The sequence below is a fragment of the Electrona antarctica genome (genome assembly GCF_951216825.1).
Source record: "Electrona antarctica genome assembly, chromosome: 23".
Taxonomy (NCBI): Eukaryota; Metazoa; Chordata; class Actinopteri; order Myctophiformes; family Myctophidae; genus Electrona; species Electrona antarctica.
The window spans coordinates 34094440-34122157 of NC_136804.1; the positions used below are offsets into that span (position 1 = coordinate 34094440).

Below are 27718 nucleotides of genomic sequence, written 5' to 3' on the forward strand. Positions count from 1 at the left end.
CATGCTGGTCTAATCATTAGACTGTCTACAAATCCACACCTCCCGGGGTCGAATCCCACAACAGCCGCACTATTTTTCCAACAACCGCAGACTAGTTTTAGACCACGACAAAGGGGCGCCGTCTCTAGCGAACTCGAGCCATGAGAGACACCACCATGGCGTGTCTATATTCCCCAGGTTCTATGTTCCCCGGGTTCTATGTTCCCCGCTTACCTAACCCTAAACTGTTAAACAATTGTATGGTACAAAACACTGAAGTCCTTCAACCAGAAACCTAAATCTAACCGTAAGGTAAGTGGGGAACATAGAACCTGGGAAACATATAGAGCTGACCCCGTCACAAGACTATCCACCTCGGAGGAAAGTCTGGTACTTACTTACTTATCCCCATTACGCCGGCTGGCGCATAGGGCAGCAACAAAGTTCCTCCACTTGCATCTGTCTTTGGCCATCTTCTCTATGGTCCCCCAGCTCTGATGTTGTTGCTGGAGCTCCTTCTCGGTCGTCCTACGCCATGTCATTTTGGGCCTGCCTTTCTTTCTCTTTCCTTCTGGGGTCCAGTGTAGTGCGACTCTTGGTATTGCATTGATGTCCATTCTGAGCACATGGCAAATCCAGGTCCACCTGTGTTTATTGACTATACTGTGCATGTTGTCTTGTTGGGTGATGTTGAGGAGGTTTTTGTTTGAGATGGTCTTGGGCCAGAATATGTGTAGGATCTTTCGCAGGCATGATGTGTGGAAAGTGGATAGAAAGTCTGGTAACCACGGAGAAAAGATGGGCAGTGCCAATCAGAGGCAGGCGGGGCCTTACCAAGGGTAGACCTAGTATTGAATCACGCCAGCCATAGATAATATTAGATATACAAAACTCTGATGCTGGCATTCAAAGCAACCAAAGGCATGGCTCCCCCATATCTCACAAGTATGATCGAACTGCAGTATCACTCCCAATCTTCCGCCGTAGTCTGAAAACCCACCTTTTCAGACTCCATCATGGCCCTAGCCCCTTAGATAGCACTTTATGTAGACTTAGATAGCATTTTATACAGACTTATAGCATGTTACGTAGACAGCACTAGAATTGCATTTTATGTAGTCAGAGCACTTTATAGTACATATGTATAGTATAATATAGTATAGTATTTTTATTTATTTATTTATTTATTTGACAGAGACAAAGCTCATTAATCAACATGTCAGTTTTCACCTCAATGTAAACGGATCAGAGTTAGCCAAAGCTACATTTCATCTGTAGTCCCTGAGCAGGCTCTTAAAAATGAATGATAAAAGAAAGACAGAGTGCGTTGATGCCATGTGTGCATATGTGCAAGCACCCAACACTATAGGCCTATCCATACAAAAACACAATACAATACAGTACAATACAGGAACAGATCAACATGGGGACAGAACAAATGCAAAGTGAAGTGAAAAATGACCGGTGATGAATACTAAATAGTGCTGATAGTTACTCATGATTACAGATTTGAATTGTTTTTAGCCACCTTTTCAGGTTGAATTTGAAGGTCAGATAGTTGGAAGTCTCTCTTACTTCTGTGGGGAGACTGTTCCAGTGATGGGAGGCTCTAACAGAGAAGACTGTTTTACCAAACACACTACGTCTGATTGGCACTTCACAGTCCCCTCTGGTAGTTGCCCTTGTTGCTCTGTCACCACTGTCCCTTCGATCTAGTATGACCTGTTTCAGTGGTGGAGGTGCAAGTCCATTTAAGATCTTAAAATAATAATACAAAAAAAAAAAAAAGCAGCTAATCATCCTGTATCATAGCCACGTTGAAAACGTTTGTAATGAACCAAACTGTTTGTAAATCCGTCAAGATTTCAGCTGATCACCAGCTACCATAGACGTACCAGACAAGTAGCAAGATGGCCGCTGGTGAACAACGACATCTAGCCTTATATGTCTATGATGCCAGCAGCCAGCATGGAAGACTCAGACATCATACAAAGAAAGAAAGAAAGAAAGAAAGAAAGACAGAAAGAAAGAAAGAAAGAAAGAAAGAGTCCTGAAGCTGAAGCTCATTTTTGTGTTCTTAATGTTGTTCTGTAATAAACAGTGGGAGTTATTTCATACTGATCTTCTTTTTCTCCTGCACCTCCTTGTCAGAATGGTTGTGCAACGGGAGGGGGGGGGATTTACTTTACTTGACATTATGCCAATTAGCGAAAATAGTATATGCATTTCTGCTATTTTTTTGAATTTTGAAAAGCGAAAATAATAAGATTAAGATTTTTTTAATTGAATTGTTAAATTGTGATTTGTGATATTATCAAACTTAAAATCTAATTCAATTTAATTCAGCTTTCAGTATAGCTTGTTATTAAATTGTTTGCTTTTTATTATCTGTTGATGTTTTCATAGTTGTATTCTGTTTTTGGATTACTGAACTGCAAGTCTGAGGAGCCAGCTGGAAAGTGAATTTCACCCTTCTTTAACTATATTTTTAAGGTGTGACAATAAAGTCTGATTCAGTCTGACCAGAAGCAGGGATAGAAAACATCCCCATCGCTCATATAACGAATATAAAAGGATCAGACACATGGACCCCCAGCTAATCCCACCCTGGATGTGCATGCTCTATGTTGCTCTATTATGGTTTGACCCACAGAACGACCTGGCTGTAAATGTAGAGTAAAATGTGCTGCTCTCTCCCAGTGCCAGTCCACACTCCTCATTCTAATGCTCAAATCCTCTTTGTGAAAGTGACGTGGTGCTACTGATAGAAAGCTGGATTAAGCGTTATACAGAGAGAGAGAGAGAGAGAGAGAGAGAGAGAGAGAGAGAGAGAGAGAGAGAGAGAGAGAGAGAGCGAGAGAGAGAGAGAGAGAGAGAGAGAGAGAGCGGCCAGGGAGAGAGAAGGCGAGCAAGTGCTTTCATGGAGCACACATCAGGACAAAAACCCTCCACTCCATTTGACTTGTACAGAAGCCCCCTGGGCATCAAGTATTTGCACCCATCTCTAAGTCTTTCATCCCATTACCAAATGCCTTTATGAGAGTCTCTCCAAAGACTGGGAGGACGTCAGGACAGCAGGCTCTCTGGGACAACTATAACAGCACAAGCCTCTGCTGTTTTGGCATCATTTCCACTGTGACACCCTCTCAGTGGGAGAATCTCCTAGTCAACGCCCTCGACTGACACGCCTAGAGGAAGCGGTGTTGTTGTTTTTATGGTTTCCTTTTTTTTCCTAAGCAGGTGCACCCTGCACAGTGACAGAGCCAAGAGCACACAGCGCAACTCTGTTCTTCTGTGGGAACGCAGCTTCACATGTGATCACGGAGACAGCAGGGATAGTCAACACTCGACCCCAGAACTGGGATTAAGATAAGAATGCATTGAAACCTGGACAGTTCATGTTGTTGTTGTGTCTCTCCCACAAGCGCTTCTGTTTTGTTTTCCATCTGCAACATCATCTCAGTGACTTCCACTTTTAGCTGAGACTAATTTGAACTCCTTGTGCACTGGATTTTATGAATCTATCTGTTGTTTTGTTTTCCCCAACCAAGTGCAGAATCTAACTGGCTGATATCTGCAGTTATTTGGTGGCCTGCGTCTAAAACTACGCAGGTGATTGGTTTTCCGGGCCAGAAGGAATTCGGTTCAAGGCCAAGAGTGAAGCCACTGGCTTCAGTAGACTTGGTCTGATGATGGAAGGGTATGGATTTGATCACTTTGGAGCTGATGTGGAGAAGGAAGAGAGCAACGAGGTGGACTATCGCAGGATCGTAGGGGATGCTGAGCCCTCGTGTACTACTGACCTTTCACCCCGGGAAGGGGAACACAATTTAAGGCTGAGCCCCCACAGGCACGGACCCGGACACGAAACCTTAGCCCAGCGATACACACGCCTCCAGGCTGGTTTACACTCTGAGAGGTGAGTTATAGGCATGCAGGATCTACCTTATAGGGATTAATTCAAGAGGTATTATGATCAGTAAATGCTGGACCACAAAATCCATCAATGTGTCATCATGTGTCAAGTCATTACAAAGATATACACAATATTATCGTTACTGTCTGGCAGAAACCACCCTAACTCCATTTTTGAGGTTTTTGATTATTATAAAAAGAGAAAACATAAATCAATGCTATGGAACACCCTTTATGTTTGTGTAGTTGATTAAAAGAATATATTGAACCAATAGAAAGTATTACAAAGTACTTCAACTAAAACCTCCTAACTCCACTTGAGCTGGATGATTTCTTTCCTGAAAGATTCACATTTTGGAGTTAGGTGGTTTCTTCCAGACAGCTGAGATATGTTCTGCTTGTTGCTTTATTAACCAGGTGTATTATTAATCACCTAGTGTCCGTATTCTCGGAATGTCAATAAATTGATGAACATTCTGCAAAAAACAGGTGAACATTTGTGTTTATGAGCTTGTAGATCGGCTATTTCCGGCTAAGAGATCAGGGGGAAAGTCAATGAAGTAACTACGGGTTTGTTCTCCACAAGAAGTGCTAAAGAAATGGAGTTCTGTAATGAAATAGCCACCATTTTCCAGATAAGAATCTGAGTCAGAATGTAAGAATCATAAGTAAAGTAAGTCTTAAAAACAAATCTAAAATATTCTTCTAATTTCTGAGCATGCAAGCTTGGTTCTCTCTCACATCCATCCATGCCCTGCAAGCCAGCTTCGATGCTTTCATGGTCTGCATAATGTAGGCTTATGTAAATATCGCTGCGGATGTAGTCGGATCCGTTTACATAGCCGCATGTGAGCTCTTGCATTTGGTCTGACTTGCAAATAACCTTGAAGGTGGCCAATCCCTGGTTTTGGTCAACATGTTGGGTTTCATTTGTGGGTCATTTAGAACACATACTGTTTCCCAAACAGCGGGTCGGGACCCATTTGTGGGTCGCGGGCACATTTTTATGGGTCCTTCATTTTTCGGTTTCCTACATTTTGTTTTTAATTATTATAATTTCAAAACATTTTAAAAAATCATTCCCAAAAATGAATTAATAGGCTACCATATTATCAGATGTTTTTCAAAGTAATGTATTAAAAGAAGAAATTCCATATATTATAAAACACATGTTTAAGAAGTAGTGAAGATAGCCAAGCTTGTAAATCTGCTATTTTCACTAATTTGGGTCCCGGAGGAATGTCTAATTTCTTTTTTGGGTCACAGGCGAAAAAGTTTGGGAACCACTGATTTAGAAGATCCCATAACAAATGGCCTCTCTTGACGGGCCACATACCAATTCATTTTCATCCTATCTCTTCATATAACTTGGCCTCACTAATGCTCATTATACATCGGTTGGGATTTCAAGCTAATGGAAACTATAGCCATTCCCTTCCTGGAAAGTTAGCACATTGAATGAGAAGCCACTGTTCTTTCATCAATACAAAATAAGTTTGAAATCTTGTGTGAAATTACCACTGATTATGTATGTCATTGAATCACAGAGAGAGTAGATGGAATCTTATAGTGAGAAATAGTGGTGGAAAGTATCTAAGTACTGTACTTAAGTAACATTTCGAGGTACTTTTACTTTGCTGGAGTATTTCCAATTTCAAATACGTTTACTTCTACTCCACTACATCTCAGATCCAAATATCGTACTTTTACTCCACTACATTTATTTGAAAAGTTTAGTTACAACCTTGTATATTTTGATTGTTATTATAAAACATATACATTAACCACTTAATTTGGGTCATTAGCTCACATTGCGTTGGGATTCAACACATTGTGAGCTTGTAGATCTGCTATTTTAAAAAGATTTTTAAACATTTGAAAACTTGAAAGGGGGACATTCTGCATAATGAGTACTTTTACTTGTAAAATAGTATTTCATACAGTGCATACATTGAGTCGCAGTAAAGAGTACTTTTTTCCACAATTTATAGTGAGAACCAATATGGAGATATGGAGAAGTGCTTATTTAAGGCCTCACTCACACGGTCGCAAGAGATTGCTGTATGCTTGTTGTATACAAAGGGTGTGACACAGCTTGCCCCAATGCATTTCCAATGGGAGTCACATGGTTTGACACAACATTTGTGTTGTATGAGGGGGAGGGGCGCAGTCGAAACACAGCCGAAAGCCATACGACAGCTTGTAGTCCAAAATGTGGACTACAAACCATGTGACTTCCATTGGAAATACATTGGGGCGGCCATGACACTCACAACATTCATACAACAAGCATGCATCAATGTTTTAAAGGTCTGAGTGAGGCCTTATAGTGAGAACCAATATGGTGAAGTGCTTCTTTAACACACATAGTCCTTTCAACAGTTAAGGCGCTATTTTAAGCTGGACTCCTCGGGGCGCTCCGCACTCCGCAGCACACACAAACACATTACCAAGCAATGGTACCGGCACAGGGAATGCCAACCAGGCTGAATCAAGTGCCCAGAAATAGCTACGGCACTGTATGTACATGCAGGAACCACTGACCCACATTTGCGATGACCCACATTTGATTTGACACTATCGGGAAAGAGGAAGGAGATTCCCCTAGAGTCTTGCCTGACAAACAGACCTGGCAACACGTTGCTCAAGTATAATTAATAATACAACACAGGAACAAACTATAATAATAACAATAATAATAGCAGGGAGTGGACTTGAGCACAGGGGAGGAGCAGTTAGGTTAGGGGTTAAGTGTCTTTCTTGCTCAGGGACACTTCGACACATTACTGGGGGCAATCGAACCTTGAATCGAATAATTCTGTTTCACAGGCGGCATCTCTGCCTATTTTGCTATGGCCACCCTAAGAACTAACGGAGAAGTTAATAGACCTGTTTGGCATAAAGAACACCTTATGGGTATTTAATATCAGATTAAAAATATGTACTGTAATACCACTAACCACCGCTGGGGCTCCCAAATGTTTTCAGCTCAATGCCAGAGTTACAAAAATACATTAGGAATTAATCCACACATGGGCAACATAGAGCCAGAACTGGTCCATGGACTATCCCAATCCGGATCACATGCAGCACACCAGACTGACATATGCAGCATCTCACTCACTTTATCAAAGTCAGTGTGCCCCTCTGGAAAAGAGCGCTGCTCACCCCTGACTAAACTTTAGGTATGAATGGCACCTAAAGGTTACTGCCAAGAGGTTCATGTAAATCAGGGGTGGGCCAATCTGGGAGCCCATCGGCAAATAAGGAGAAACCCCCCATCCTCCATCCCATTGGGGTGGGCAGCTTTGTTTTTTAAAACAAAGAAATACTGGATATTCACTTTTGACTCATAACAGTACGGTGCCGAAGACCCAAAAAGGGGTCACGACCTGTTTGCACTGCATAGTGCATAGAGTAGCATAGACTGCAGCACATTATGCAGAGCGACTGGAGCCATCCACTGAATGACCTCACCAATGTGACTGATGCAATTAAAACAATTAAATTCTGCGTGTGCCTTGTGACTGCCACACAACCCCACACTCGTGGCACACACAGGCAGACGCCGCAGATACAAACCAAGTTCTACCCTATTTTCTTCGTCAACCGTTGTGTCACAGGACTCTATAGGATTCCGCCCTTTTTTCCCTCTACACCAAATTGCTTTGTAAAGTAATGGAAGAAGTACTCACATGTTTTACTTAAGTAAAAGTATCAAGACTATAGCTGCGATGCAGATATACTCTGTCAGTGTTACAATTAAAAGTTCCGTATTAAAAATGTACTTGAGTAAAAGTGCAAAATGCTGGTATTATGTACTTAATGTACTAAAGTCCCAAAAGTAAAAGTACTCATTGTGCAGAATGTCCCCATTTCACAAGTTCAAGTTCAACGACACATTGTGAGCTTCGAGATCGGCTATTTTCAAATGGCCGAAATATATATATATGGGGCTGAAGTGGTTGTTTTGTAAAATCTGCAAAATAACTAGTAACTATAAAGTTTTACATATAGGCCTATATATACTGTAGGCCTATATAGGCTAATTGTAGTGGAGTAAAAGTACAATATTTGCCTCTGATATGTACTGGAGTAGAAGTAAAAGTAGTGAAATTTGTAATAATAATAATAAGATAATGGTCTTTTAGACCATTATCCTACAGCTACACCCCAATCTGACAGTATTGTTTTGTATCACATTATGTAGTCTATGATATTCCTATTGTGGTCGATGATCTTGGATGGTCTTTTTGTTTCTGGCTCAAATAGAGACAGTGTCCTCATCATCATGCATTGTTCAGTGATATAACAGACCTGATGGCTGGTGCCTGATGGTGATGATGGGAGGGGTTCTTATCTTTATAGGCTATATGGCCCATTGTTAAATCAGTATCAAATCTTAGACACACACTGCAAAATGCCGATTAATTTAACTCGGAACTCGGGAGTGTCAAATTCCACCCATCATAACTGCTGTCAGTTTCAATCTGACATCACATAACCGTCATTGAAATTGAAAGCCATGCACATTATGCGTCTTTAAAGGTCAGACTTAAACATTACAGTAAACAGTAAAGGCAGTCTAGTTGAAACAGTGCTGCATGTGTGCACTGCATCCTTATTTCTTGAAGTATATTTTGATGCCAATACTTTTGTACTTTTACTCAAGTACAGGATTCTGGACTTTTACTTTTTTAGTATTTCTACAAAACATGTGAGTAGCCTACTTTTTAGAGAGTGTGCATGTAAGAGGTTGGACAAATAAGTCACTGTTTTGCATGTAGATAGGCCTACTGTACTGTACAAGTAAAGTCTCAAGTCTTTGATGTCGAGTCTCGTTGCAAGTCCCCAAAGTCAAGACAGACATCAAATGTGTGACTCGAGTCCAAGTTGAGTCTCAAGTCCAAGTGTGGAATGGAGTCCACACCTCTGGTTTATGTGCAGATTGTTTGAGCTGCTGGCAGAGTTCCTGTTCCTTAAAGCTGCTATAAGCAATAATATGTCAACATTTTAATGACCCTTTTATTTTTTTGGTATTCAGACAGCCAGCAATGGGTAGAACGCTCCCCAAAAAAAATTCGTCCCTGTGACACATCTAGTGGCCGCAGTCTGCATTCAAAGATTTTCCTAGAAGCTTTGTCATTGGTGATTGGTTAGTCACTGCGACCGGGTTTTTTTCGACCAATGACAAAGCTTCCCCGCGGTGGTGTCGCGCACCCAACAAAATAAATTAATAAATAAATAACAGATCGGATATTTTTGAGCTTATAGATCTGCTAGTTTTATGGTGCATATTGTCATGCTTTCAGACGGCAACACACCACCTCTCTTTCGGTTAAACATAAATTTATCTTTTAGACCAAGCTTTTAGACCTTCTAGGAGCGTTCTACCCATTGCTGGCTGTCTGAATACCAAAAAAATATAAAATAAAAAGGTCATTAATATTTTGACATATTCTTGCTTTTATAGGCAAACAATCTAAAAAATAATGATCAAATGTATGAAAAGGAAGTCCAAAATAATAAATTCAGTCAAACAGAAAATAGAATTTCAGGTCAGGAAACAAATAATATCAAATCAGGAGTGGGGCCTCATACAAACAAGTGAAAGTGATTAAAAAAAGAAAGAAGGCATGGAAACACTATAAATTATGATGACGTTTTGGTTTCTCTCCTGGTTATGGGGGAATATAACATTGTGCTATTTAGGCATATCCTTTATCCTGCATGAGTTGTGGTATCCCAAACTGAAAATATATTTTCTGATTAAAGCTATAGCTGGAGAGAACACCCGAACACCCGATCAGAATATCAGAATCTTTCCCTTTTTATATAATAAATATATGTATCAATTTGGCTGGGCCTTGTTATCTTGATTCTTGACATGACAAGGTTTGACAACCAGTGTCTCCACGGCACTCTCCACTCACTGGCACTGTACTCTGACTCTGCTTCCACTGACTGTACAGCCAGACTGAAGAGAGAGCTAAACACGTGGTTGATGGTGGGTGGAGTGAGGCAGAGAGAGGGGATGTGACGCCGTATGACTGCCACTACATAACACACCAACAACCAACACACACACAGCAGCCAAGCAAGCAAGCTCAACCCGTTTGCTTTTATAGCTAGTCGCCGGGCCGGGGGTACCATTTATTATTTACTGTAGTGTGTGGAGCGACTAGACACGCCGCTGAACATCTGCTTTGTTCTTCAAGGTAAAGAAAAAGAGACATTTTGTGCACAAGTTGATTTCTTCTTCTCCTTTTTTTAACTCGAAACGTGGACAGCGTGTCATCATCATCATCATCACCATCAGCCCATTAGAGTATAAGCTTTGATCCAGTCAAAATAAGATACAAATGTAGCCACTAAACTAGGTAGTCAGACGTGCGCACGCACGCGGTTTGTGTCCCACAACGAAACGGTTACTTCATAACGGATGCGTTTCCATGTGTGTTTTTTAATAACGCGTGCTGCATGCGATGTGATGCGTCGCCTCGCGCTGCAGTTTTTTTTTCGCGGTCCGTCCCATAAGGAAATAGCTGATCGTGCTGCTGCTACATGTGTGCTAACCGACCGTAGCACACATGTGTGTGTGTGTGCAAAGTGTGGAGCAGCCTGGCACCCCGCGGTGGTGTCGCGCACCCGAAAAAAGAAATGAATGAGTAAATAGCAGATCGGATATTTTTGAGCTTCTATCTGCTAGTTTTGGTGCATGTTAAGGCATGCTTTCAGACGGTACACACCACTTCTCTTTCGGTTATATCGATTTATCTTTTAGACCATTATCCTACAGCTACACCCCAATCTGACAGCATTGTTTTGTATCACATTAATGTAGCCTATGCTATTCCTATATTGTGGTTGATGATCTTGGATGGCCTTTTTGTTTCTGGCTCAAATCGAGACGATGGACGGACGGTGTCCTCATCATCATGCATTGTCCAGTGATATAACAGACCTGGTGGCTGATGGTGATGATGGGAGGGGTTCTTATCTTTATAGGCTATATCTGACCCATTACTAAATCAGTATCAAATCTTAGACGCACACTGCACAATGCCGATTAATCGAACTCGCGAGTGTCAAATTACACCCATCATCATATAACATGCTGTCAGTTTCAATATCTGACATGTTAAACCCGGCCGCTCAACCCGGAACCGTCATATTGAAATTGAAAGCCACACATATGTGTCTTTAAAGGTCAGACTTAAACATTACAGTAAACAGTAAAGGCAGTCTGGTTGGAGGAACAGTGCTGCATGTGTGCACACTGCACTGCATCCATGCTGTGCTGCTGGGTGGCACACTGACTGACTGACTGCTGTATATGTGGGTTAGTTAGGGCCTATAAATAGACCGCTTGGCAGAGATGAGATGTGTTGTACTTGCAAGTAACCTCATAACTGTTTCTGTATTATTATTATTATTATTACCCTTATTTTTTATTTCATATATATACCTCAAAGGCAGCCTTGTTGTGTGTGTTATGCAACTTAATGTATAGCCTACAGCAGTATGTTCACCTATAATGTAGGTCACCAGGCCAGTAGTTGAGATAAGCAGAGCTAAATATGTCATTATTTATTAGGTGTGTCTGCGTGCACATCCACCTTGTCTCATTCTGTTCATAGGTAACCTTTACAATAGCATATGCAATGTTGTAAGGTTACATGGCTATATGTTGTAAATGGGCTATATATAGCATATTTACAACATATAGCCATGTACAAAATAGGCTACAGTGTGTATATATATATATATATATATATATATATATATATATATATATATATATATATATAGCCTATATATAACCTATTTACAACATGGCCTATGTATTATGTAACCTTACAACATATAGTCTAGCGTCTAGCCTATGTAACCTTACAACGTATTGTATAGCGGCTATATGTCACCTTACAACAAATACCAAAACGATCTCCTCCAAAACATGCAAATCCGGTGACCTCTGAGCGGTCTCTACCTGGTGTTCCTAAACGTAACCTCAGTAAACTATGCCTAAACTTAACCTAACCTTATTCCTAACCGCTCAGTAAAACAAACTATGCCTAAACCTAACCTTGTTCCTAAACCTAACCTCTGTAAAACTATGCCTAAACCTAACCTTGTTCCTAAACCTAACCTCGGTACAACTATGCCTAAACCTAACCTTGTTCCTAAACCTAACCTCGGTGAAACTATGCCTAAATCTAACCTTGTTCCTATACGTACCCTCAGTAAAACTATATGCCTGAACCTAACCTTATTCCTAAATGTAACCTCAATGAAACTAAGCCTAACCCTAAATGTATTTCTAATCTGTTGACGATCGACGTGTCTTTGGGTGAGCCTTCCGGTTACCCCTTACAACATATAGCCTGTCACCGGTTCTCAACCTTTTTAAATTTGAAGGTCCCCCATAACACAGAGTGTACATAATAGGTTCCTTTTGTACACTCTGAGAGAGTTAGACTTGTAAAGCGTTATTCATAGTAATATTTTCGGTGGTGAGGTGACCACCGAACTACAACATGACGTCACTGAGCCGCGTTGAAGAGCAAACCACCGCTCTCCCCAGCCCTTCTCTCTGTTTTTACTCCACCACCGCTCCACGTTATTACAGCTCCGGTGGTCACCTCACCACCAGAAGCGCTGGTCACCTCACCACCTTAGTTGCTGCGAGAGTGAGGTCTAGCCAACACCAACTCGGGATTCCTGGATCGCTGCCCTCCACAAATTCCTATCCAACATCAGGTTCTTGAGCTCTGCAGTGTTGTCAGCCAAGCTGTCGCGCCGCAGCACGTCTACATAGGTGGTACGCTTCTTTCCCCTCCTGGCTTTGCCCTGGGTTGGCTCCCATAGGGTCAATTTACTTGCCTCAAGTTCTGGGTGCCTGACGCAGTGCCCTGCCAGCCTCATCCTTTTCTCTCTGACTTTGTCCGTGACGCGTGGTAGGTCCCCATAGAGGTCCACATTAGGCCTTAAGAGTCTCATTTGGTACACCATCAAGGAACCAGAGGGTCCCTGGATGGACCCCACTTTGAGAGCCACTGGCCTATGTGCTCGTAGCTGTATATTATGATCAGTGTGTCACTGTCACCCATATTTGAGTCAACCTCCAGCCCTGATAGGCCATGCTAGTGTCAGCAGCACACATGCCATGTTTGCGTTGCAAGGTCTGACTACATGGTTTGATTCTTTATGACTGGTTTTTGTTTCCTGTAAGACAGACCGTGGCTCCCCAACCTTTTCTGGATCAGGGCCCACTTGAACATTTTCAAAAGTATTTGCGGCCCACCCATCTGACCGACTGACCACTCACTTAAGTGGTCAGATGTGTGTTCCGTGTGCATTTTTAAAGTAACTGTTCATTTAATGATCAATCAATTGTGTTCCGGATTGGATCAATGGAACTATAATGTGAAAACATTTATTTTTGTATCAAAGAAAAACGGCGATGTCATTTTTTTTACTGTAATTTTTTACAATGTTATAACTGTAGCTGTAAGAAATTTAGCAAGTGGTTTTGCAGAGTGCTGCCTCTCTCATAGTACAGCGTCACTGCTGATGGAAGGAGAGGGAGAGAGAGTGCAGAATGCTATCCGTCTCTCCAGGAGGCTTACATTTACAGTCCCTCTCTCTCTCTCTCTCTCTGCTGCCAGGTGCACTGACCCGGTCTGGCTGACTGGAGGAGATGTTTCTGTTGCTATGGTTACGTCTTTTTATTTCTGAGAAGGTCATATAAGCTCGTTGTCGGTAAACAAGGCTGTATAGCTGCTCCTCGCTGGACCGGGCTGGCTGTAGCCAGGCACCAGCATTTATCGTTTTAACCACCTTAACCCATTAAAGACCTGAGGCCCAACCTACACATAATGCCTTCTCGGTAGTTCTCTTCACTTTCAATATAATCTGTCACAAAAGTTCAAAAATAGCTCGCTGTGAGCTTGTATATACAGGTTATATCTGCTTGTATAAGGTATATTATCTGCTATTTTTGAATAGCCAACGCTAAAATCTTTCCCGGTTTTAACGGTTTAAAGTTACGGGTCTATACTAGGCCAGCCTCCCCCCTTTCCGATACATTGCTCGATATGGAGACATATATGGACAAAATCAAATATCACAATTATCTTTGACCACAATGATAATCCTCAGTAATGCCTGGGGTGGGTAACTTAACTGCATGGTAAGGCAACCACTAAACAGAACAGTCGGGTAAATTCAGAATATTGTAATGACATTACATGACATTGCATGTAATGCGTATGGTATGTCATGATATCCAATGTCACGATATATGATATCCAAATCATGATATCCAAAATCTTTATCTAGTCTCATTCTCTCATATCACAATACCAATGCAATATAATATTGATACATTGCCAGAATCTTCAACTAAATCTCACATTGGCTTGAAAATGTACTCTTTTTTTTTTTTTAGTACAATTTAGTCTTGAGTATCATTTATGGCCAGTGGCGTGCACAGACATTTAGAGGGGCAGGTGCTCAAGTGAAAAAAGGGCACCTTGTGCAGCGCGTGGAACCAGCCGGTTGCCTTAATAGTGTGAGATTTATAGATTTTGGGGCCTAAATAATATATTAGAAGCTTTTTATCAAGAATTGATCAATGTCCCCATGGTCCCCATACTGTACAGTGTACACTTCATGTACAAAAAGGGCACATTTGTCCAGAGGGAAAAGGGCAGGGGGTGCTCTAGCACCCCCTAGTGTCTATCTGTGCACGCCACTGTTTATGGCACAGCAGTGTGATCAGCATGGCGGATTATTAATCTGTGTGCTTTCTCTCTCAACAGCATGGCAGATTATCTGATCAGTGGCGGTACCGGTTACGTCCCTGAAGACGGACTCTCTGCCCAGCAGCTCTTCTGCGTCGGAGACGGCCTCACGTACAAGTGCGTTCAGCTTCCTCTTCATCGCTCAAATGTTATGAACTACTAGACCAGTGATTCTCAACCTTTTTTGTAACTTCAAGAACCCTCAGTTTTATACGCATTGTGGGCCACGGATCCCTGTTTGATATTATCTACGAGACCCCAGCCTACGCCGTAAAACCCTCTTGTTATTTCAACTCTTAAAGAGTGTATGAATGGAACCAAATTGACCCATTAGGGTGCAGTTTGGTTCCATTTGTACACTCACAAGGGCCCATTTGGTTTAACCCATTTTGGGCGGGAACGCCTTTTGGTGTTGGCATTATGTTATGCTTTAGCTATTGAAAAATATCAGATCTACAAGCTCATAGCTTGTAGCTTGTAGGTCTGCTATTTTTGAAAAATCGAAGAACGACTGACATAGAAACATAGCTTTTTCAGAAAACAGGATGTGGAAGACATTTTTAGAATCTGATCTCAGGTCAAAATGGGTTAAGTATCAATAATTTAGCTTGGGATAGGACCCTGGGGGGAGGAGCGGGGCGACACCATGTTGAGAACCACTGCATTAGGGGTTCCAAATGGACCGTTAAAGGTCTGCAATTCTCAGACTGTACAAATGGAACCAATTTGGTTCATTTTGTACACTCTGTTATGGTTGAAATTAAAAGGTTTGAGAACCACTGATGTAGGAATACTTCCATTATTAATTGTTAAAGTGCAGCTACAAGTCAATCTGGGAACTTAGTAAAAAATAAATAATGTAAGGATATATAACAGTCGTGCAACATCAACTGAAGCATTTCATTTCATTTATGACTGTAAATGAAATATGTTCATGTGATAAATTACATGGTATCGTAATGGCATAGACTGGCATACTCACCGATACCAGTATTTCAGGCAGTATCGGCAGCTTTTCCGATACTACCGTATATCGGTATCGGAACAACTCTACTAATTTCAACGTAAATAGGTTCTCGTGATCTCCAAATGCTGCGCACGCATACCAGTGGGTGGGGAGGTTGGGGTGGGGTGGGAGGGGGATGTGTGCGAGCCGACCGCTTTGTAACGGCAAACACATTTTGAACCAGCAGATCTGACCAACCGTGCGTTGACTCCGACGGTCAAACGGCTGAAGAGCTTTGCTCTAAAGGAGACGGGTTGACTTACAAGTGAGTAGAACAGTCGACTTCTAACAATTTTGTCACTGTATTGTGAAAAGAAAAGAAAAGAAGACAAAAAAACTTTTCTCCTCCCAGATGATGCTCATACAAGGGGAAGCAAATAATTGTCCCACTAAAGCTCTTCCCGTTGAATAAGACCAAGTAGTTTTGGAGTCATGCCACATTCTTAACCTGATGTGCTGGTGTTGGTGTGATTGTACTGAATGGCATGTGTGAATGCTGAAACTAATCTTGGTGACAGGGATGATATTTGCTTCCAGCAGTGATCTTGCGTAACTGCATTAATGACTGTAACTAACAATCGTAGAAGTGCATGACCTTTTCTGTTGTGATTCCTCTTAACAGCTTGGCCCTCATTCAAGCTCTTAATTTATCAAAGCATTCATTCAGACTCTGATCTATCAGAACTTAATTCGGGCTCCAATTTAGATTCATCAGACCTTCGTTCAGGTTCTGATTTAACAGAAAATGTGGTTCTAATTGATCAGAACGTCATTCAAGCTTGCTTAACCTTTTACTCACTGCTCAACTGCTCCTAAGCATGCACACTCTTGAAAAATCATCATGCATTTTCAGCTCTTATTTCTTTAGATTAGTTTGTCTGTCTTACTAATAAAATAAAACATTAATGTCAGTCATAGTCTTAGATGAATAGAGACGGCACCCGGAGGAAACCCTGAGGCGCAATGGACATAGTGGCCGAATTTGGTATTGCAGCGCTGGGCCAAGAACATGAACGCGCTGGTCCGTTGACTATCATTGCGCACGTTCATGATGACACGTGAACGCGGTTTCAGTGCAATGGCAGCGCGTTCATGTCTTTGGCCCAATCAATCCCAGAATGCACTCTGTTCCTAACCGGAAGGACGAGTGAAATCGCCTCATGCGCTTCCGAGCAACTTAATGCAAGTGGATGGAAGGAGAACTCGGGTGCCGTCTCTATTCATATATACTCTTAAGGTCATAGTGTGTATTTGATCTTCATCACTCCACTGAGAAGTGTGGGTGTTATTTTGAACTTCTCTTACAAATGCAAATGGTGCATTTGTATAGCGCCTTTATGCAAAGTGCTTTACAATGTGCATTACATTCACAATGTAATATTTGGGTTTTGCTTAATCACTTGAGCAATAATAAAATAATGAGTACCACAGACGAAAAACAGTCTAAGTCCAAATTTCAGACTGACCCCTCCACGAAAAGGCCTCGTTGTCCTGATACTTATCTATCATTTATACATTATGGATCAATAGTGTGGACTTAGACTGTTTTTCGTCTGTGGCATTCAATACTCACTGATGTCACTGATGTGACAACGTAGGTCGTAGATGTGCCATTTTTGCCGAAAAGAAAACGACAACCCCTTCTAACCTTCTAATGCCAGACGTTGGAAGGGATTGCAACGTCTGGCTTTCAGAAATTACGTCATGTGGCAACCAAGTCTATGGACTTTTAATGTTTGCTTTCAGCAGTGACGTCATGTAGCAGCCACAGTGGGCTGAGCATAGTGTTGTAGTCGAGTCCACCTAAAGCGAGTCCAAGTCGAGACCACGTCTGGGGTGGGGGGGGGTGGGGTGGGGGAGTCCGAGTTGAGACAGAGTCCACAACAGGCGAGACCCAGTCGAGATTGAGACCGTTTTTTTCACATTCACATTTTTTCAATACTGTAAGGAAAATATCTACTTATATGTTCTAAAGCACAGAAGCAGCAAAAATGGATGATCAACACTATTTGAACTTGCGTTATGGGCCATTGGTTTTACAACCCAATGTTCAACATGGGGGGAAAGCTTTATCCTGGTACAAAGCTTTGTTTCTTCTATGTTCTGACCACAAATCTCAACTGTCACAGTTGTAAAATGCTTGAAATGCCTAAACTCTCTCTCTCTCCTTAAAACATGGCTTAGAGTTACATCCTGTTGGAGAGCATTGAGATCTCGTGTGTCCACATTCCAGCAGCACAAGTCAACGTTCAATTGACTTTAACCTGTAGCTCGTGGCTTTGAACGCCAAGGCTTTGTAATGCTTTGGAAAACCTCTGCTGTCTACTAGAGCCCGACTGATGCCAGATTTTGTGGTACAATCATCGAGTATATGACCAAGAACATTTAACTTTAATGTAAAGTGAGTAAAATGTAAAATGAGCAATCAAGTAAATATAAAATACACAAACTGAGCATTTTATTTTAACAGCTTAACACTTTGATTGCTGCAAGATCTCAACAGGCCTATTTGGATGTTGCTGCCGTTTAACATTGCACAAAGGCCTTGTTCGGGGGCCCACAGTAAAATGTTCTCTTATAGCGAGAATCACACGCCTACATCAAAAGAAAGCTGAACTTGTCCACTTCAATTAAAAAAATACATTTTGATTTTACCATGTTCCATTCTGGAGATATTGACCTTTTTGCAACACCTGCATTTGCCTGGAAGTGGTTATCTTGAACAGCGAGCAGAGTTATGGATGGTTTAAAGTCAGAGACATTGACAGGCAGATATAAAATTGAACCCAATAAATATCCTATACATCCTATACACCGAATGAAAGCCCTGAATGTGTACTTTTACGAGGAAAACAGTAAACATTGATCCCATCTACAGTTAGACAGTAATTGGTTATTGAATGCAGCTTGTGCCCACCAGATAACTTCAGAGAAGACATGGACGTGAACTCCTCAATATTCACAAAATAAGGCCTATAGCGACATATAAATACTATATACCGTATGAAACAGAAGACTCTCTGCTTTCATAAGGAAAAAATCACACCCGTGTGAACTGAGTGGTGTAAGGTTTTATATAGCATGATCAGCTGTGGTCTGACGTAATGTCTGACGTAATGAAATCACACAAAATATGTTAAGTAAAAAAAGCTATCATTTTTGATAAATGTATGTATCACACCCGGATGTGATTTCACAACTGGCTTTTTTTGCGCAGAGAAAATGACCACGGTTGCTACGGTCATCCAGTTCACCCGGGTGTGATTTAATTACGTCAGAAATTATTTTGAACATAGCAACCATGGTCATTTTTTTATGCACACAAAAGCCAGTTGTAGGAGTGGTTTACACCACTCAAAAAATTGTACTGTAATAATAAAAAAATCACACCCCTGTGAAGTGAGCAGTGCAACTCTACTTCTCTACTTATTCACTACAGCTCGCTATATACGGACTGAGGCAGAAAGTCATGTAAACCTTTTATTTACAGTTTGGTCTGTAAACTTCTACTGTAATAATAAAAATCACACCCCTGTGAAGTGAGCGTTGCAACTGTTCTGTACTTATTCACTACAGCTCGCTATATACGGACTGAGACAGAAAGTCATGTAAACCTTTTATTTACAGTTTGGTCTGTAAACTTCTACTGTAATAATAAAAATCACACCCCTGTGAAGTGAGCGGTGCAACTGTTCTTTATAGTTGCGCGGTGCAACTGTAGAGAACAGTTGCACCGCTCACTTCACAGGGGTGTGATTTTTATTATTACAGTAGAAGTTTACAGACCAAACTGTAAATAAAAGGTTTACATGACTTTCTGTCTCAGTCCGTATATAGCGAGCTGTAGTGAATAAGTACAGAACAGTTGCAACGCTCACTTCACAGGGGTGTGATTTTTATTATTACAGTAGAAGTTTACAGACCAAACTGTAAATAAAAGGTTTACATGACTTTCTGCCTCAGTCCGTATATAGCGAGCTGTAGTGAATAAGTAGAGAAGTAGAGTTGCACTGCTCACTTCACAGGGGTGTGATTTTTTTATTATTACAGTACAATTTTTTTCCTTATGAAAGCAGAGAGTCTTCTGTTTCATACGGTATATAGTATTTATATGTCGCTATAGGCCTTATTTTGTGAATATTGAGTTCGGGTCCATGTCTTCTCTGCAGTTATATCTGGTGGGCGCAATGTGCATCCACCCAGTATCCAATTTATGACAAACTGTACATGGGATCAATGTTTACTATTTTCCTCGTAAAAGTACACATTCAGGGCTTTCATTCGATGTATAGGATGTATAGCATATTTATTGTGTTTATTGTTATATCTGCCTGTCAATGTCTGACTATAAACCTTCATAACTATGCTTTCTTTTTGATGATGATTGCCGCCTCGCCTAATCTATCTCACTGCTTTCATTGTTTTGATCGCAGTAACATTGGGGGGGGGGGTCATGGGCACATTGGGCAGCAAAAGTCTTGATCCGTACGGCTATAAAAAGTCCCATTCCACCGTTCGGTTCAGAACTATAGTATAACGGTGAGACGCTTTGTCATCAGCTGATTTTGTTTTTCAAGCTAGTGTAGGGGAACATGCCTGGGCATGCTAGCCTGGCACGGCCAGACTCATAGCGAGGGTTCACTGATGTTTCCTCCGGGGAAGAATCTTCAGTGAATCCCCGCTATGAGGCTGGCCAAGCCAGGCTATGGGCATGCAGCTTGGGGGCGATGGAGGGGAAAAAAAGCGTCACCCGGCTGTGATGTCGACGAGAAGGAAAAAATGACTTCCACAGATGACAACACCACGGTTTAGGTCGCGGAAAAGTTCGTTATACATTACACCCGGGTCGATTACGTCCCCGACGCGTTCATTGCGGTCTTATCACTACAATTATAATGAATAAAAAAGCGTTACAATCACACGTCTGAGCGATCTCCGATTATGACGGCTCTGCATGGCGATACGTGATCCACCAACGGAACACTGTCTTGTCGTGGCGGCCCCTCGATACTGTTCGTAGTATTGTAGGCTCGGGGATCGTTTGGTCGCTACAGTATGAAGAAGGAAACATGCATCTGTCCATGTGTGTTGCAGATGTTATGCATTGCAATGCCGATCTGGTGCATATGTGTTTAGGCAATAGGCAGCGTTCCGTTCAGCGTTCAACTGGCTTCTACACGTAAAGCGGCCAGCCCTCCTGTTTTCAGGAGGGGAGGGGGGGTTTTGTTTTTTGTTTTTTTTTCTGATCACGTGAGCGGGAGTAAGCAGCAATGATAGGGCGATGGTTCTTCATTGTCCGGGTGGGTAAAAAGATGAATGAAAGTATTCTATAAAAAAGTGATTGAAACGTATTGATACGTGATCCGCACCCGACGTTTGATTAATTGATAACGTATTGATACGCGATCCGCGTTGGGAGTGTTAAGCCCTATTCAAAATGTGTCACATTGCAAGCTTGCAGATCTGCTATTTTTGAAAATGGCAGGCATGTGGAGTTGCTGACACATCTACTGCATAATTGCAGATTTTTTTTTTAATCCTTTATTTACCCAGGGAAGTTGCTGAGCACAGGTGCTCATTTTCAGCAACGCCCTGCACATAGAAACACACACACGCACACACACACAGTGGGAGCAGTTGGGGGTTCAGTGCCTTGCTCAAGGGCACTTCAGCGGTGTTGGGTGAGTGATGACAATCACTTCCCCACCCAGATTTTTCCTGCCCGTCCGGGGAATCGAACCGGCAACCTTTCGGCAACAAGGGCGCTCCTCTAACCCTTAGGCCACCGCTGCCCCTCTCAGATGCCTCAAAGTCTAATATATTATATATATATATTGGTCAGACTACTGTCAACCTGCAGCCTACACGCCATTTTGGAAAGAACTTGGGCCACTTCCCTACTTCCTTCATAGATGTTACAGATGATCCCTAATGAAGGCTCTGTTCCGTTCTGGTCATACAGAGTCAGGGTGCTGATATTGTGCATGTTGGCTCACTGGAAACACTATCTGACATAGCTCGTAGAAAGTAGAAACTATCTGACATAGCTCGTAGAAAGTAGAAACTATCTGACAAACTAAACAGATCTTGTCTGTTTTTTTTTAGCGCATCTTTCAAGCACTAGCTCTAGCACCGTCATGACGTCTGCTTTTTGTTACGCTGATTGGCTAGATGAGTGTCTGTCAAGGCAACTACTTACGCCCACTTTTCAAGCTGCCTATGGGACGATGTCCAGACTGATAGGGAGAAGCGTAAGTGAATCCACGTTATCAGTATGTCCAAAGCCAGGCTACTGCTCGATGGCCTCGGGATCATATTCATTCATATTCATGGAGCATACGTTACGTCACGGCAGTGTAAATCAATCCAATTGACTATGGGTCTCGCTTGAATTAGCATTGGAGGGGATACAAGGCCCCTTCCAGTGGTCACTTGAGGGAGGACGGACGGACGGACGAACAATCCCTCCCATTGATTAACGCCTGGTCACGAATGCCGCTTTCACTCATCTCTCGTCCGATAGTAAGCTAATTGAATATGAAACGTGATGTTGATGACTTTGAGCCTGTGTGACTGAAAGAACGTCCGGGGCTGTTAATGAAGTGCATCATGGTCAAAGTGGAGGTTGTGCACATGACTGTCCTGAGACACACGGTCATGTGTCTAGGTGCAGGGGGGGGGAGGGAGGGTAGTGGTGGACCTTGGTGGTGGTTCTTGGCGAGCTAAGGTTGAGTCCCATTCACCTTGATTTCATCTCTGTTGTAGTCCAGTTATGTTTGTCGACAAACTATGGCGAAAACGGTTTGACTCCCTTTTTCACTGACAAACTAAATAAAAACTACTGAGCTATGATGACTAAGACAATATAGATCACAGATAAAACATATACTAAAATGTTAGGGAGGGACTAGTAGAGAAGAGATCCAGTAGAACTAAAAGGCGGGCACATTTTATTTTGTTTGCGCTCGGGTGCTGCACTCTGAAAATAGCTGGTCTACAAGCTCAACGCGTTGTGTGCTTGTATCGTCTATTTCCAGAGCGCAACCAAGTCTAAAATTGGGGGTTACAATGCCATCAAGGCCAGCCAAAATGCATTTTAGTCAACAAAATCACCTGTAGATTTAGGTGATTGTCTGATATTTACTCAACTAGTTGACTAGACTGATTTCAGATGACTAAAATATGACTAAAACTAAATAGAGTTTTTTTTATTCAAAAAACGGACTAAATCAACTCTGCTGTCGGCCGTGTCGGGTGGAAACCTTGTCCATTGTCCGCAAACCTTTACCATCACGTGTTCCTACTTCCTAATGGATCCAATGTAGTTACTATTTAGTCACGAGCTCCGGTTAATACTTTTCATTTGGTTAAATATTTATAAAACACACAGACGGACGTAACCACTTACAGCCTGGCCTCCCTATTCTGGGCATGTCATAGTAGGCCAAACATTTCAAAATGTTTCAAAGGTGGCAATTCTGTGTGCCGACCTAAAATCTCGACTGTCTCGATGCGACTGTAGATTGCACTGTGAGCTCGTAGATTGGGTATTATCATCACTGCTTTTGCACGTATAAAAATAAGATATATATATATATATATATATATATATATATATATATATATATATATATATATATATATATATATATATATATATATATATATATATGTGTGTGTGTGTGTGTATATATATATATATATATATATATATATATATGCAAGGTTTCTGCCCGACAGCGACAATCTACGTACAACACAAGCTACTTGTCCTCCACTAAAAATCACATTTGGACTTAATGATTATTATTATTGGACCGCAGAGCAGGTCTCCCTGAGTGTCTGTTGTTGAATTGTCCTTCAAAACCAAGTTGCATCAGTGACTCAGCCGGCGTGTGTCGACGGCGAAGGACGTCCACCCCTGTAGAATACAAAGTATGATTGTGATTTGTGGCCCAGTGGTTGGCACTGTTGCCTGGAAGGTTCGAATGCCGCCGGCAGGGATGTCCTGTTTTTGTGGAGTTTGCATGTTCTCCCCGTGTGGCGATGGGTTTTTGACCGCGTCGTGTGTGTGTGTGTGTGTGTGTGTGTGTGTGTGAGAGACATATGTCTTGTGAGACAGACACACACACACACACACACACACACACAGAGAAGGGAGACATACGACAGCAATCGTATGGCTGGAATCCGGTTCAAACTCGGGTCGTTAATGACTCACAAGGAGCATGTGATCTGTGCGCTAATGACATCAAGTTTAAGTTCAAAAGCAAGTGCAATAGTTTCCCAGACATTTCCACTGCATGTTGTAGTACTGTACATTCTTCACATTCAATGGGACTTGTGAACTCATAACTGCCAAAAAGTCAAACATGTTTGTAATTGATTTCTTTTTTTTTACCACAAACGTTCACTTCACATTCCACTTACAGTAAACCCTATATTTGGGTCTATCCCGCCCATCTACACCAAAACGAGCGGATCTACAATCTCACAATATTACGTGTTGTCTATAGTATGTAACTTTTCCCATTTACCGGTAATTACTAACATTGTCTATTTAGATTGAGTTTACTTGCATGAACTCATTGTTGGCAGGTAGAGCCCTCAATGCCCTCGGGACGCTGTGCTAGTTTAGAGGTGACACGGTGACATTCAGGGTGTATAATGTTACAGGGTTGTCTATGAAACGGAACTCTAGAAAATGTGCCTCCTCTTTTTGAAGTTATACAAATTGTAACGAGTCCAGAGCGTAGTTGTCTGGGATGGAATGTTGTACTGTACACTACAGTCACAAACATGGATATTCAGTTCTCTTCCTTGAGCAGAAATGTATTAATGCTTTTCCACCGTAGGTGGAGCATATATAACACAAACTCATAAGACACTGGTAAGCAACAGGCGGTCTGTACATAGTGCATATATATATATATATATATATATATATATATATATATATATATATATATATATATATATATATATATATATATATATAGCGCTTTTATCCAAAGTGCTTTACATTGTGCATTACAGTCAGTCACCCATTTAGGGTGGAAACCATGCAAGGCGCCAACCTTCAATATCTTGACGGTCCCACATATTGACTACTACTCATATCTACTCACACCTGAATCACCCTGGGCAAGACCTACGCTGTAAAGGGTAAAGGCTATCATTTGTTGTTGCGGGATTTTAGCGGAAGTATCGCCCAAGGAAATGATGTTGATGCTTTACAAATCGGTTTACATTCTCCGCGAATGAATGTGAATGAAGTGTTGTGATTGGTCGGGACAATATCGTATCCGGGGGAAATACATCTGACGGATGTTCCGGAGGATACATCCGCCGACGTTACGTTGTGACCAGGCTTTTCTTTTCGCAGATAAGTAAGCCTGGGACCGAGGCTACACCTGAATATCGCTTAAAGCTTGCTATACTTTTTTTCCAGGTTGAGGGTAAACGATGCAAATCATCAGACAGTGGTCTGAGTGGTGGGCATGTGGTGTTGAACCCCTCCATAATGCAATCAATAGGCTGTGGACAGATTAGACGCAACAGATTTGCATTGATGAAAGCGAGTAGCATGATTGTATGTACGGTTCTCTTTCCATTCATCTTGGAATGCTCCGTTTTCACTGTTGTCTTTCCTCTTTAGACTCTTGGATGATGACGTTTTGTGTTAAAAATATCTTATCTAATATTATCTACGAAGAGACCTTGAACATTGAAAGAACTCTTGTTTTTCTCTATTCAAAAGGGAGTTTAATCGTATCTCTTTCTATGAAAAATGATTACACTACTAGTACTGTATTTATATGTATCTGTAACAATTGGTTAAGGCAGTTCTATCTGTATGCAATAGAGCGTCGCAGTCCCACCCCCTACCAGGGCCCAGGAAATGATTCTCCGTTCATTTTCCTCATAGACTTTTCAAAAAGTATTTATTTAAAGACCTTTTTAAAGCGTCGTACAAAGCCAACTCTTGTCGTGACAAATCATAACAAACACAAATTATTTTTGGGCCGAAAAAAAAATTGGAAGAAAGAAACGGCAGGTTACACTTTCTTTGTTGTTTTTTTTTTTTGGTCCAAAATATTGTGTTTATTGTCATGATTTGTCACGACTCGAGTTGGCTTTGTCCGCGGCGTAACTGTCTTTAAATAAATACTTTTTGAAATGTCTATGGGAAAAATGCATTGGGAATCATTTCCTGGGCCTGGTGTCGTCATGACAGGGGGTGGGACTGCGACGCTCTATATAGTTATTATTATAAGGTGGACTGTCGCAAGTTCCAGTTTTTAAATTTGCCATTGATTCTGGCGGCCGGCCCACCATGTAATGGCTTGCCTTACACATACTGTACATAGCTGTCCTGAGGCCAAACGGCTTCGATCCCCCTGACATCCCCCTGATTCACAGGAACACACCAGGATTGATCCCCCTGACATCCCCCTGATTCACAGGAACACACCAGGATTGATCCCCCTGACATCCCCCTGATTCACAGGAACACACCAGGATTGTCTGAGATCTAGTATACTGTATTATGACTGACTTCTGTATGTGGCATTCTGGACCACGCCGCCTTAGCTTAGCGTCATGCATTTGTCTACATTTACCATTCAAATGGAGACCACATGGAAACGTCACCTAGCCAGTGTTTTTCTTCAGGAGTTAAGGCTGTACGTTGTGGAGTATGAGGTTTGCGTGGTTAGATCTAACTTGGCCGGTAGTTATCTCTTAACCCATTTTGACCTGAGATCAGATTCTAAAAATGTCTTCTACATCCTAGCAGTTTTCTGAAATAGCTATGTTTCCTATGTCAGTCGTTCTTCGATTTTTCAAAAATAGCAGACCTGCAAGTTACATCTGCTATTTTTCAATAGCTAAAGCATAACATAATGCTAACACCAAAAGGGGTTCCCGCCCAAAATGGGTTAAACAACTTGCTTGATTACTGGTTATTTCAGACTTTGTGTACGCCTGCAATGTCTGTCACTTTTCTTGATTATATATGCTACAGTCCACCAGGGCATTTACTGCAGCTACTCATAAATAATGTATGTGTATATAGAGACACACACACACACACACACACACACACACACACACACACACACACACACACACACACACACACACACACACACACACACACACACACACACACACACTGGGGCGGCGGTGGCTCAGGGGTAGAGTTTCCAGATGGTAACCGCAAGGTCGCCAGTTCGAACCCGGGCTCCCCCAGAGTTAGTGTCGAAGTGTAATTGCTGGTTGGTACCTTGCACCATTTGGCACCATTTACCATTTATTTTACACACACACACACACACACACACACACACACACACACACACACAGTACAGATGACACACACACACACACACACACACACAGTACAGATGACAATGGAAAGAAAGTAGTTTAAGAAGTGATGCAGTCTTTCTGTATGATCCTGTTATCCAACTCGGTTGTGTGTTAGTAGGACATGAGTTAACCCATGATCACAGCATGTGTGTCATTTCAACTTTTTTTATTTAGCCGGGGTCCCGACCCACTGTTTGGGGGAAATGGTACCTTTTAGGGTGTGTCTGTGATGCTGGAGGACTGATGGGTCAGTGACTGTAGAGTGCTGAGGTTTTGTGGCGGGACCTTCACTGCTGGCAGATGTTTTTGTGTGCCTCGTCTCGTCTCGTCCCCGGGACTGTGACTGTGTTGATGTTTTGCGGGTGTCTGGACTGTGGGAGCCGAGCAAAATGGGACGGGACTCCGCTCCGCCCTCCATCCGTTCTTCCCGTAGTTCGCTGGGTTTTATTTCAGGCCCGTTACTTCTCCCGGTCCCACACCCCCACACGAGAGCACTCTGTAAGAGGATAGGGCTCACTGCTTTCTTCTAAACGCCACTCTCAACTCCCACTCTTTAACCCGTTAGAACCCGGGAAAGCATCTGTCATTTTAGATGTTAACCACCACCATTATTTTATGCTTTGGCTATTCAAGATCT

The 27718-nt window shown here is 41.9% G+C and overlaps 1 protein-coding gene across 2 annotated transcripts in view; it reads left to right on the forward strand.

Annotated features, from left to right (window-relative positions):
- The first annotated feature begins 9952 nt into the window (after positions 1–9952).
- Positions 9953–27718, forward strand: part of impdh1b (IMP (inosine 5'-monophosphate) dehydrogenase 1b) — a 50600-nt gene continuing 32834 nt past the window's right edge. Inside the window, exons 1-3 of one of the 2 annotated variants that reach the window (XM_079493754.1) lie at positions 9953–10112; positions 14721–14819; positions 15896–15973. In XM_079493754.1, coding sequence (XP_079349880.1) covers positions 14722–14819; positions 15896–15973 — 176 coding nt within the window. In that variant the 5' untranslated portion in view covers positions 9953–10112; position 14721. The remainder of the gene's footprint in view (positions 10113–14720; positions 14820–15895; positions 15974–27718) is intronic. The other variant, XM_079493755.1, reaches the window with a different exon arrangement.